The sequence below is a fragment of the Alligator sinensis genome, unplaced genomic scaffold (genome assembly GCF_000455745.1).
Source record: "Alligator sinensis unplaced genomic scaffold, ASM45574v1 scaffold1032_1, whole genome shotgun sequence".
Classification (NCBI taxonomy): domain Eukaryota; kingdom Metazoa; phylum Chordata; order Crocodylia; family Alligatoridae; genus Alligator; species Alligator sinensis.
The window spans coordinates 510,742-523,423 of NW_005842450.1; the positions used below are offsets into that span (position 1 = coordinate 510,742).

The following is a 12,682-nucleotide window of genomic DNA, read 5'->3' on the forward strand; positions in this document are numbered from 1 at the left end:
AGACCCAGGCCCGGTCTCACTACTGACAGGACAGGGCACAGCAAGGAGGGACAGGCGTGCATTGGCAGCCTCCCACCCAGCCCGGCCCCCTGGCACATTCGTCTGGACTGCATGCCCCATCCTGCTCCAGCCCAGCTGGCCTGCTGGCACGAGCGTGCGGGCATGCCTGCTCCTGCCGGTATCCTCGCCTGCACCGTGCAAATGTATTGGAGCAGCCTGCCACGAAGCCGCGGCCTCGAGATTGTGTTCAACACCGAGGCAGGGACAGAAACATGCATCGCCTTTCTGCAGCCGGCCGCGTCCCGGGCTAGTGGTCGCAGGCCAGGGGACTGGGCTGCACCCATTCCTAGGCAGTGTCCTCACACAGATCCCTGATACTTTGGTGCTCTTGCCTGGATGTGCCAGATAACCGCCTCTGCTAGCCCGAGAGCCGGCTCCCCACCTGGCTGCCGTGCTGGTCTCACTCCCACCATGTGATGGGAGCAAAAATCGGCCATCAAGACGCACGCAGACCCAGCTATGCAGAGCCCCACAGCTGCAGCAGTACAACTCTGGCCCCAAGACAGGTGTCACCGTCTGAGCAGGCACCGAAGAGATGCACTCATTGGCAATGGGGTTAGGGGCAGATGATGCCAGGGCTGCTCCCCTTCTGCCATTACTGGCCTGTCTCATGGTGCTCAGCCCCAGTCCCAACCTCCTGGACGGTGGATTGCATCTCCCATGGGGCTGGAGTTGGGAATCCACAGCACGAGCATGCACGGTTCCCTGTAGGGCGAGGGGGCATGCAGCCCCGAGGCCTGACCCCGTGGGATGCATCCTCCGTGCTTACAGAGGATGGGAGTGGAGGGCTCGGAGCTCCTGGCTGAGAGCATCTTGGAGAGGCTCCAGGAAAAGGCCCAGGCAGCTGGTCGCTTCCCCGTCCCCTTTGCCCCTGTGCAGCAAAGAAAGAGCAGGTATCTCCTGGCTGGGTATCAGGCAGTGGAGCCAGGGTCCATGCTGCAGCCCCCAGGTCTCTGCCAGGCCCAGGAGAAAGAGTCCCCACAGAGGGACAGCAGGCAGCAGAGATGCCCTCGCTCGAGGAGCCATAGGGAACTGCCAGCCCGGGCAGGGGAGGAAGAAAAGAGAAGACCCGGAGGCTGTGCAAATCTGTTGTGCAATCAGGGGCCTCAGTCTCCAGCAAAATGCAACAGAGCGATGCCAGCATGCTTCTGACCATGCCCCGGCAGCCTCCAGCCCCAGATGCCCTCTCTACCATGCAGCACCCCGATGAAGCAGCTCAGTGCACGCAACTGCACACCTGCCCCGGGCCCTGGCTCGCAGCCAGCCCGGCGTGCATGGCACACATGCCTCTGCTGGATCACACGCCTGCCCTGCAGCAAGAGTAGCGCGCAGGAGAGCTAACTCAGCATCTCTGCTCTGCAGCCTGGCTGCGTTCCCTCCTGGGCCGGACCCCACAGCAGAGCAGACACCTGGCACCACGTCAAGCCCCTCCCGGGCTGCCTGCCTGCCAGCAGACATCCTTGATACAGCCCTGTGCCCTTCTGGCTGGAAAAGGAGCATTAGGTAGGACCAGGCAAGGAGAAGGGGACATAAGTAAGAGGCAAGGAGAGATGCAAAGTCCAAAGAGTTTGCCCAGCTCGAGCCCCTGCTAGAGACTGAAAGGCCCAAGAGATGTTAGCCGTGCTCGGGAGTGTGTCTATCCCTTTAGGACATCCCTGCCTGCCTCAGGCCTGTGCCAGGGTGCCAAGGGAAGCTGCACCCCTAAACCAGCCATCCAGGGCAGGGCTCACGGGGGTCCCTACCTGATACTCCACCGGCACCTCCCCAACATCCCTGCCGTCCTTCTCCTCGGAGCCGAGCTCGGCCTGGCCGTTCTGGACCTCCTGCATGCTGCTGCCAGAGGACATGCTGCTGCTCTGAGATGACTCCTTGGAGTCCTCTTCCATGAAATCAAGGGTGGGAGCCCGGAGCGGCATGGTCATCCTCCTCCTAGCACTCCGCTGGGGAGAGCAGGGCGTGAGTGGCCAACGAAGAAGAAGGGGGAAGCAAGGCAAGCACCCAGGGTAGGAAGGCAACCCCATGCTGTGATGCAGCACCCCTGCAAGCACCTTGCACACCATGCTTCCAGGCTGGGACTCAGAGCCAGCATGGACGGGGCAGGGAGGGGTGGGAGCAAGGAAAGGCAGCATGCACAAGCCGCTGGCCCCTGCAAGAAGGGGAGCAGAGTGGGCTCAACTCCCGCAACAGCAGGCCTCTGCGGGCTGGGACTGGTCAGCCTGGGTCCCAGCCCAGCGCTCCAGCCCTGGCTCAGGCTGCTTCCATTGCAAACCTGCATCCAAGACAGCCCCCCACAGCCCCTTACCCTGCAGGGAACCTCCCTGTCGCTCTCCAGGTCGCTCTCTCTGTGCTTCATCTCCTGGGAATTCAGTCCTGCCTGGAAGATGATGCGGGGAGGGGGCCTCTGGCGCAGGCTGGTTTCCCAGCCAGCCATGCCGCGCTGTCGCACCTGCAGCCCAGAGAGAAGAAGCTGCGGTCAGGGCCTTCGCTGCCAGCCCTACACGGGGTCACCGCAGCTTGTCCCAGGAGGCAGCATGGTCCAGGGTGTGGGGCGCGCAACCGGAAGCACAGGAGAGGAAGGAATGGGTAAGGGGGAATAGGGAGAGTGAAAAAATGGCAAAGAGCAGCTCCACCATCTCTATTACAGCACGGCTGCAGTGACACAAAAGCGTCATTTGATCACCCAGAACATGAAACCAAAGGTGGTCGTGACCGCCGGTCCTGTGGGCAAGGCACCAGCTCTACCGCCAGCATGACTATACACTGCAAAACGTGGCCCCAATGCCGATGCCTTAGCCTCGAGACCAGTGATGACCCTGATCTTGCTTCAAGGGGCTACAGCAAAGCAACCGATGGCAGTGGGTCTCGGTCACTGGAAGTTTAAGGGCAGGGGAGGCAGAGCATCTGCATCTGGGGAAGAAAGCTGTTCTTCTGCATTCCTCTCTCTCGACCTGCTCCATGTGCTAGGCATGGCCAGCACAGCACCTGATTCTGCAGGAGCTCCCAGGGCAACCTTCCCCGGGCACACCACCAGCCGTGCACCCTGCATGCGGTGCAACAGCGCCGGGTGTTAGCTAGAGCTAGAGCACGAAAGCTGGTGGCCAGACACATCTCCACATTCATCTTCACACTTGGAGCAAAAGGCAAAAGTCAGTCACGCCCATTAAATTGCTCTTGCAACCGGTTTTCAGCCCATGTCTGCAGTACAGCCTGCTGGAAAACTCTCAGGACAGTTTTGTGATGAAAAATCCTGGTTAAGGGAAACCAGCATTTTCAAGAGATCATAATATTCTATTAAATGCAAATATATTACAATGTTTTAATTGCCAATTAAATTATATATTATGCAAATATAGAATATTACATTTTCAATTTACAATGTAGTTTTTAAATGGAACAAATTTCATTTCGGAAACCCCTCTTTTAAGGGAAGGGAGGAATCAAAACCTTGCTTTAAACTGTCAAAATAAAAAAATAATAATGTCTTCAATTATTTAAAAATAAAATCAGTATAATTTGCTCTCCTATTAACATTTTACCTGGCTGATGATTTCATATTAAGCACCACCACTGCTGACGTGTCATAACAGTTGAAATAATCTGTTCCTTTATTTATTTTTTTTAAAGTCGTTAAGTCACAGCTGTTCTTAGTGTTACAGGAAAAAAAATCTTCCCTCATTTTCTAGATCAAAGTGTCTCTGGTTGGTGTTAGAATGAATCTGTTTGACACTTTGAACAAGAAAAGGTAAGACTCCCACGCACTAATTGCAGAAACAGCTGTTTTCTGTATCCTAGAAAAAATTATTTTGATTTTGGAAGTGAGATGAGATGTTTCCACCTGCACTAAGCAGCCACTGCCCTTCATGACCGAACAAAAAGATAAATTATTATATTATTAGACTACTGACACTGTTTCAACGACCCATTATGATGACCCGATATGCAGAGGTGCACCAACATATCGGTTGCTTGTCGGATCAGCACCGAGAAAAGGGAAGTTTACAGTATTGGTTATCGGCTTTTATAGTAGATACTATTCTCTGATAATGATGCCTTCTGGCTGGGGTCCCCAGAGGCCTGGGCTTCCTCTCGCCCACAGGGCTCCCGGTTCCCTCCCATGAGCCGGGGTGCCCTGGTTATACCCGCAACCCTCACCGGCGGGCTGGACCCGAGCAGCTGCGGCGCTGTCCCGAGGGCTGCGGGCTGGGGCGGGCGCTGTAAGAGGCACCGAATGCTGCAGACGTGACTGGGGCAGGCGGAGCGGAGCTGCCCGGCCCGGCCCAACGCAACTCAACCCGCGGTTAATATAGGTGGTTAATAATCGGATAGGTATCGGCCAAAAAAAATCTTTATCGGTGCCCCGCTACTAATATGTTGTATTAGGAGTGCATAACACCACGGGCCGTGCAAACCTTGCGAGTGGAAGTTGGAACAAGGTTCTTCCCAGAGGAGTGAAGTTTGGGAATGTGCATCTGAGCCAAGCAATGGAGCAAGAAGCCTGAGTCGCGTCCAGACAGAACTGGAGCAGCGCGTGGCAGGGACGGTCCGAGAGGACAGGGAGTCCTGGCTCAGGGTGCCAGGCAGGTGGGATCATGTGTCTGCAGACCCCCGGCTGGGGCGGAGAGCCAACTCTCCGCCATGCTTCACTGCTTGGGGCCAGCAAGGAATCGGTTGGTCTGAAATTTCAGAAGTTCCTGCTTTTGCTGCTAGAAAAACGCAGGGGTTTCCCCAGAGGGAGGCTCCGAGTTTCGTGCGAAGGCAGAGGCTTGCCCTGGCACCAGCTCCTGCTTTCTAGCCTGCTGCTCCCAGAAACTCTTGGCCCTCGGCTATAGCACTCTCCGTGGGAGGATTTCAGCTTGTGCCTTCCTGTGCAACACACTCGGGGAGTTACTTGCCCTCCCCTTTCTAGACAAGGGCATGACACGTTCTCCGGGGCAGAACCAGGACAAGAGTCCAGGACTTGGGCCTCAACCACAAGCCCGTCTACCCTTGCAAAGGAGTGTAACCCTACCCCCCACACTGCATTCAAATACCCCTGAGGGCACCGGGAGGGAGCTCAGGGGAAGGGAAGCATTGACTGTCATCTCATTTTGGAGCTCTTTGCTCCATAAACAGGAGTTCGCTCAGCAAGAACCAAGCGCTGTTTGGCTTGCGGTGCGACAATGCTGGACGCGCTCTCGTCCGAGGCAGAAGCTGCAGCTGTTCTGCTACGGATCTGCTGGCCAAGTGCGCAGACGGGCCAAACACAGAGTCCACCCTTACTGCATCCTGGAAGCTGTGGGCCTCTCTCATCAGCTCCCACAGCGGGCGCTCAGGTACGCTCATGTTGGGCGTGGGTAACGAGTGAATAATGAGTGAAGGAGTGCAAGGCCCCTTGAACTCGCTGTGCTGCACAAATGAGCTGCATCCTTCTAAGTCCTGGGGCTCTTTCCCAGGCTAGGACACCGTGCAACACGGAGCCGCACGATGCTCTGTGCGAGGACCCTCTTACCTCCGGAGACTCCCTCAGGATCAGTGGCCAGGACAGGTTTTCCTTGGCGAGGTCTTCCTTGCTTATCCTCTTGTTCCTATGGGCCGGTATTCTTAGATCGTCAGCATCTGTGCGAGGAACAGACCAAAGCAAGCTTGTTCTCAGCGAGTCCATCCTTTCAGAGCACGCTCCCTAACGGCGCTGCACAAATCAGTGCTGGTGCAGACAGGGAGGGAGAGCTCACCCAGGTGCCCAGGGCAGAAACTTTGCCCCGGTCTGCAGCACCCAACTCAGCTCTCCCTTCTGGAGTGCTCTGGACCAGGAGCGTTCAGAAATCCCAAGCCAGGCCTCGGCACATCGTGGGATTAACAGAGCCACAGATGTTGAGACTATGATCAATGCTGGCCTCTATTGCTCTCCTGGATCCTGAGCCTCTAAGGTGCAGCAACACAGCTCCTGCCTAGCATTCTGCCTACCCAGCACATGGTATGAGCCCATTTTACAGACAGAGCCACTGAGGCACAGAGGAAGGAAGTGGAAAGTGCTCCAGGACGCCAGCAGAGCCGCAGCTGCCCAAGTCCCAGGTTAGTAACCAACCCTCAGGGCATCGTGCCTCCCTCTTGGCCATGTTTTCCAGCTTTTTTTTCTCCCCAACAGATGCAACAGATAAAAGCAGTATTATTTCTTTTTAAATGAAAGCTCAGATTCCGGTCTAATCACATGAATCCAGGAGCTGGAGCTTTAGGAAACTACCAAGTATCAGACTCTTGGGGGGTCAGCAGCATTGCTGTGCACACGGATGCTCCCACTGGGCTGCTCACTCGGGTCCTGGCAGTTCAAGCAACTCAGGGGCAGGGCCCAACCCAGCACCTGGCTCAGGGGCCGCATGGCTTGCACTCTGCTGCTCAGGACTTTCACCGGCGGGCGATGCCGGGGCTGGATGGTGCCAGGTATGAAGCTGCAGGGCACCGGTGAAATACATCGCCAGCATCACCGCCTAGCACAAACCGCCCCGTCGCTCCTGTGTGCAGTGGGCCTAATCCTCCTGCTACAGCCCTTGCTGTTGGCAGAAACAGGACCGAGCGCGTTTGTTCCTCTGCGAGGGCAGCAGGATGCGCCCGCACCCCAGGCCGGCCATTTGGGGCGCCTTCAGTACCTGCACAGCCTGGGCAAGCCCCAGGAAGCCCACCACCCCGGTCCTGGCACGGGCTCCGGGGGCCAGCACTGCACGCACACCACCCCCAGGACGGTAGCGCACTCGCAGGGCGCGAGGGAGCGCGTGAGAGGAGACTGACCTTGAGCATCAGGCTTCCCGTTTGCTTCCAGAGCTGGGGGAGAAGCTTCGTCTTTGGTGGGGTTGGCGCAGCCTGCGCTGAGGAAGACCAGCTCGGCCCTGCAGTCCATCTCGTCGCTGGGAGGATTTTCCTTCTTCATGCTGGCCTGCGGAAGAGCAGATGGGAACGTGAGCCCTCCTGCATGGCCGGAGGGGTCATGGGCAGGCAAGCGGGCTGGGATGACTGCTAAATCCAGCCCAAACTCATCCTCCGTTTCACCATCTTCGCCAGATCAGACCCACCACTCCCCTACTGTGACACGTGCTAGGCCAGGGTTTTACACCCCATCCTGCTCAGATGGCACATGTCACGCGTGACCGCACCTCCTGCATTCGGCCCCATCCAGTACGATCCGAGTAAGGATCTCGCTTCACACAGCCAGTCATTCCCGATTTGTGCAGGGGCAGGAGAGAGGAGGATCCCCGCTGTAACGCACACCAGACGTGCTTAACCTGACCCAGCCACCTGCAGACAAAGTCTCTTTCTTGCCTCTTGACCAGACAGTTTCCTTTGCAAAAAAGGCCAGAGGGGTTGTCCCTGCAGCCTGGCACTGGCGGGGACAAAGCCAGCGGCAGGAGGACACTAGCAAAGTGTCCGGCCAGACAGTCACCGGGGCAAAGTCCTGCAGTCTGCAAACCTCCCTCCAAAGTCAAAAGGGGCTCGAGTGGAACAGAAGCAGAGCGAGCGGTGCAGGGGCCTGCCCGGGACATGGGCTTAGTCTAGTCCAGAACAAAGGGAAACAAGGTGCCAAGATGTTTCAGGGGCACCCACATCCACAGGGCATGCTCTGTACTGAGAGCTAGATAAAAACCCAGCTCACAGCCCCAGCAGCTGAGCCCCGCTGCAAGGGAGGCCCAGGAAACTGGAGGTCCCCATGCCAAGACAGGGGACCTCCCTATGTACTACTAGCCCGGCCCTCTCGGCGCCCTGGCACTGCACACCTGCCTGGACACCTGCATAATCACCTTCACATCCCTCCAGCCAGCTCCACCCCGCAGCTGCTGTAGCATTTGCATCGGGCTTTGTTAAGCCAGGTTGTAAATACTCCTATCTCTTGGCACCAACACCAAAAGCAACAGCTCAAGTGCTCCGCGCTGCATGCTGCATCTGTTTAACCACCCGGCAACGTTCCCCCTGGAGGCTGCAACCTGCTTGCAGGAGAACCAAGACCAGAGTCACTGGGAGCTTCTTGGGCAAGAGGCTTTGGAGGCAGAATGAGCCCAAAGCAAGAAAATACAAACCAGAGAGGGATAGCAACACGCTGCTCCAGCAGCTCATGGGCACTGCCTTGTTTCCAGATGTTGGTGCACGGAGATTTAAATACTTGGCTTATAGAGAAGCTTCAGCCAGGACAACGGAGCACCTGCCCTACCCATCATCATCACACGTGTGCAGCAAACCAGCGGCCCACCTCTGCCAGGGGTGAATTTGCTGGATGGGAAATGAGTCCAGGGAGAAGCAGCAGCCCCTCACCTTGTCCTGACCAGCAACCCCCCCACCCCAGGAGTGCGCAGCGCCAGTGGAAGCAGAAGCCTGGCCCTGCTCCACCCAGCGAAATCAGAAAGCCTTAGGTGATGGAGCCCAGCACCCGGCCCAGATTACCAGGAACCTGCCCTGCGCCTGCTGAAGTCAACGTAGCTTTGATGTTTCACTGGCTGCAGCCACGAAGAATAGAAAAGGTGGGAGAGAGAGAGGGAGACCGACCGGATCTCACAGGCACCACCCGACCCGTTACCCATTTACAGATCCTAACGTCTTTAGGGACTGGGGGTGCAGGACCGGCCGAGGGGGAAGGTCAGCCTCGGGGGTCTAGAGCCTAGGAGAAGACTCCCAGGTTTTTTTGGCCTTCTCTTTTTCCTCCTCCCCTCCCATCCCATCCCTGCCCTCTCTCAAAGGCCTCTGCATTTTGTGCAAAAAAACAACCAAGGTTTCTGCTTTCTGAGCTCCTGTCACCTCATCCAACAAACTCGCCTGGCCCAAAACCTCAGGGATCCAGCCCCCACCCCGTCTCTGCCAAGCGCCCATTCGCCTCCTTTGCTCTGGAGCACAGCCACCTCTGAACAAAGGGATGAGAGGGAAAGTCTCTGCTCCGTAAGGCCCTACAGCAGGTTTGTGAACGTCTCCCCATCCAGCACATCTGCTCCAGACCAAAGGAACAATTACCAGGAGCTGCCCAGACTCGCTCCACTCCTTGCTAATCACAGGCCGCCGGGTGGGAAGGCCTGCTGGCTGCCATCACCAGCAGCTCGGGGGGAGGTATTTTCTCCCCGGAGATGTCTCTCACGGAAGCTGGGCCGAACAGACAGGCAGGCACCCTCCCAGAGGTCAGGTCCTGCCCCCAGAGACCCCACGGTCCCCCGACAGGCTTCAGACTCCTGCCGCGTGAGATGGCAGAAGAGGGGCTGCAGCTTACAACAGACTGCAAAGGAAACAGGAGCCGGCAACGCAATGCAAGGCAAGGCAATGCTGCATGAGAGAGGCACATCTCATCCCAGGCCGCATCGCAGGAGGAATGTAGTCTGCTCTCCTCGGCTCTGGGGAGGCTTTCGTGGAAGGGCAGCGTCCACTTTTGGGCCCCGCACTGCAAGCTGGAGAGTCCAGAAGGGAGGTCCGGGAATGAGAGGAGGTTTGGGAAGTACGATCTGGGGGGGAAAGTTGAAGGAGCTGGGTGTGTTTAGTCTGGAAAAGGGGGGGGATGCGGGAGGGTGCAATACCAGCTGTGTAGTACCAGCCGTGTAGCATGTAACTAGCTGTTAAAAAGTAGATGAGGATCGATTATCCTCCACAGCCGCTGCGGGGAATGATGAGAAATCAGCTGAACTGGCTTCAAAGAAGGCGGCTTAGGAGAGGCACTAGGGAAACTTCCTAACTGCAAGGGCAGAGAAATCCTGGACCAGGCTGCCCCAGGATGTTGAAATCTCATGCACTGGAGACTTTAAAGGAAAGGTTAATCAAGCCTCTGCTGGGGTGGTGCAGGCACCGGACCCTGCCTCCGTGCATACGCCTGGACCAGGCAATCGGCCCAGGTCCCTTCACCCTGCTGGGGTTGTCACTAGGTGCGGGCCAGACCCCATCTCCAAGCCGCTGCTACAAGAGGAGTCCCAGAGCTGCACAGCCCTGAGCTCAGGGAGCCTCCCAACATCTGCACCCAGAGCTGGGTGTCACCTCCTGGGCCCATCAGAGACTGTTACTGCTACATGTCTTGAGCGGGCAGCCAGCGTCACGTCACTCCCACGTCACGCCAGCCCCTGGGGCTGCTGAGCCTCAGTGCAGCCACTGCCGCTCACTACTGAGCCCTGAACCCTGCAGGCCTCCAGGCCAGGCTGCTTCTAGCCCGAAGCTGTAAAATGCCACAGCGTTTTGGAGAGGGCCATTGCCAGCATCCCAGTGCCCCGCTTCTGCTTCCCCAGCTGCACAGCTCCCTGAGCTGCCTTGTTTCTTCTGCATGCTCCTAAGAGCCAAAAAGCAGCAACTCTGGCAAGAAACGCACCCCTGGGGTTTCAGGGCTGAGTTTTCAAAGCACAGGAATTCGTGCATCGGGAATCAGATGCGGCTTTGCTGCAGGCACCCCCATACTGCCCTTGGGGGGGGCATCTGGGGATACCCGCAGTGCCATCTGCTGCCATTACAGCCCTAGTCAAGCAACCCAACAGCGTGAAGCCAATTCAGCCATGAGGATCTCACCAGCCTGTCCACAGTGACCCGGGCATTTCACAACGACCAGCTGCCTTGGAAAAGCTGGAGGTGACACACAACACAACAGCCCTCCTGCTTATCACCACAGCTGCCCCAGCCCATTGCCCCCATGCCCTGCCCTCCCCACTGAGCACAACCTGCAGAGCCATGGACCATCACAAGCTGTCACCTTCCACGCCAAGCGCCAGGCACATCCCAGGCCCCCCAACCTCCTCCAGAGACACGCAGCAACACGCGTGCAAACCACCCTGAGACAAAACCATGCCCTGAAACACTTCTCTTCCTGGAGAGAAGGGGAAGAGAACTCACGATAGATGCGCATTACCAGCAGGTGCTCGGGCACTGCAGGGACACGCGTGGTAGAAGAGCCAGGAGAGAAGGGAGCAGCTCGAGGCTTCAGTCCTGCTATTTAAAGCTTCCAAGGGACCAGCACTCGCTGCTTCCTGAAACACCTCTGGCTCTGCAACATCCCAAGCAAGGGCTGTGTCCCAAGACAGCAGCGCTGGCGGGTTCGGACCCAGACCCAGTCTTGCAGCTCCTGCTGTGCCATGAACACAGTGCACAGATGCAGCCAGGTCTGGGGGGCAGGGAGAGCCGCAGGGGCTTCCCCAGGAAACACCATTTCCTCCCTTGCCTCTGCCTTCCTCCCTGCAGCCCCTGCTGGGCACTGCCGACGACTGCAGCTCCGCGCTGGTTCTGGGCTAGTTTCGGTTTTCCTACCCCAGGAAGCAGCATTCAATTAGGCTCCTCAGGTGCCTTTCCCCTCTGGGTGCAGAGGCTGCAGCAGCAGCTCAGCCGGTGCCTGCAGACACTGCCAAGGGGAAGCCAAAAGGCCCCGGGCAGGGAGGTCTTTGGCAGGATGGCTCCATCTCCTCCGCTCCGTTTGAATAACAAAAAAGGGGCCCAATGACTGTGTGCAGACCCTTCCAGAGCCAGGCCTGAGCCATCTCCTCACAAACAGCCTGGAACGGGGCATTTCCTGCTAATCCTGGAGAGAAAAGAGGTGCATAAGAAAGGGAACCTTCGGCTCATTAAAGCCCCCTCCTGGCCCTGCTCACCTGCTCCTGACCTCACCTGTGCCACCAGCTCCCTCTCCTCCCACAACCACAGCCTGGGGCTCCCCCCACCCAGGTGTCCCACCCCTTCCCCTCCCCTCTCTTTTTTGGCCCCGTTCATCCTTTGCCTTGATGCATCAGGGTGCATTAGACCTACTGCTGTCCACACTGGGATTGCTCCAGGTTCGCCAGCACTCGTGGATGGGGAGGACACCTTTTCTCCTGGAGACAGCCAGGCCCAGACTCATCCTGGCACCTATGCCCGGGCCAGGCACTAGCCCAGCCCCTTCGGCTGTGCTCACTGCTGTAGCATGTGCACACCTGCCTTGTGTGGCTTGTGACTTCCCTCCGGGAAACCCCAGCACCCAGAAGGGATGAGACAGACCCCTCCTGGCCCCGGGAGCGGTTCCTGCAGGCGGGCGCCATGGCCCCAGCCCAGGGGGGCAGGGGGAGCAGGGCACTGCCACGGTTCATCTTCGCTTCCTTTGCGAGGTTTCTTTTCCCAGCCCCCGGGCACCTTGCCCGGTGCCGACGGGTCCGGTGCACCAGCACCGAGGGAAAGACAGCCCATGCTCGCAGCCGGGCGTCAGCTCTCCTGCCCTGCATCCACACTGCCACGGCAAGGAGAGTAAGGCCCCGCTGGCCGGTGCAGGGACCCTTTGTCTCTCTCCAGCCCCCTGCTACCCACATTTCCACCCTCGCTTCTGCTGCAACAGCTTAACAAGTGAACACAAGCTCTGCGCTGGCCCCGGGGGCCGCCCCTCTCCTCTCCTCTCCTCTCCTCCGGGACCAAGTCAACCGCTGCCAGGCAGACCCCAGATTGATCTCTGCTCGGCAGACCCGACCTCTCCCCTCCTGGCCCCACAGGGCCTTCCGCTCGTGGCCTTTGGGAGCCGGGGCCGAGCGCGCAGGGATGCTCCCCGGAGGCTCCTCGGCCCTGGCGAAGCCCCTCGCCGCCCTCCCGCGCACTTCTGTGCAAAACAACCGGGGAGACTGCCAGAGGAGCGGCACCCAGGGCTGCTCGCACCGCACCGCACCGCACCGCACGGCCGGGCCCGCACGAGCCCCCG

At 58.3% G+C, this 12,682-nt stretch overlaps 1 protein-coding gene across 1 annotated transcript in view; it reads right to left on the reverse strand.

Moving 5' to 3' along the window:
* The window catches only part of DNMT3B (DNA methyltransferase 3 beta), a 33,010-nt gene that overhangs the window by 18,292 nt on the left and 2,036 nt on the right, over positions 1-12,682 (reverse strand). The window contains exons 2-5 of the mRNA XM_025212175.1: positions 6,823-6,967; positions 5,549-5,655; positions 2,363-2,506; positions 1,803-2,000 (exon numbers count right to left, since the gene is read on the reverse strand). Coding sequence (XP_025067960.1) covers positions 1,803-2,000; positions 2,363-2,506; positions 5,549-5,655; positions 6,823-6,967 — 594 coding nt within the window. The remainder of the gene's footprint in view (positions 1-1,802; positions 2,001-2,362; positions 2,507-5,548; positions 5,656-6,822; positions 6,968-12,682) is intronic.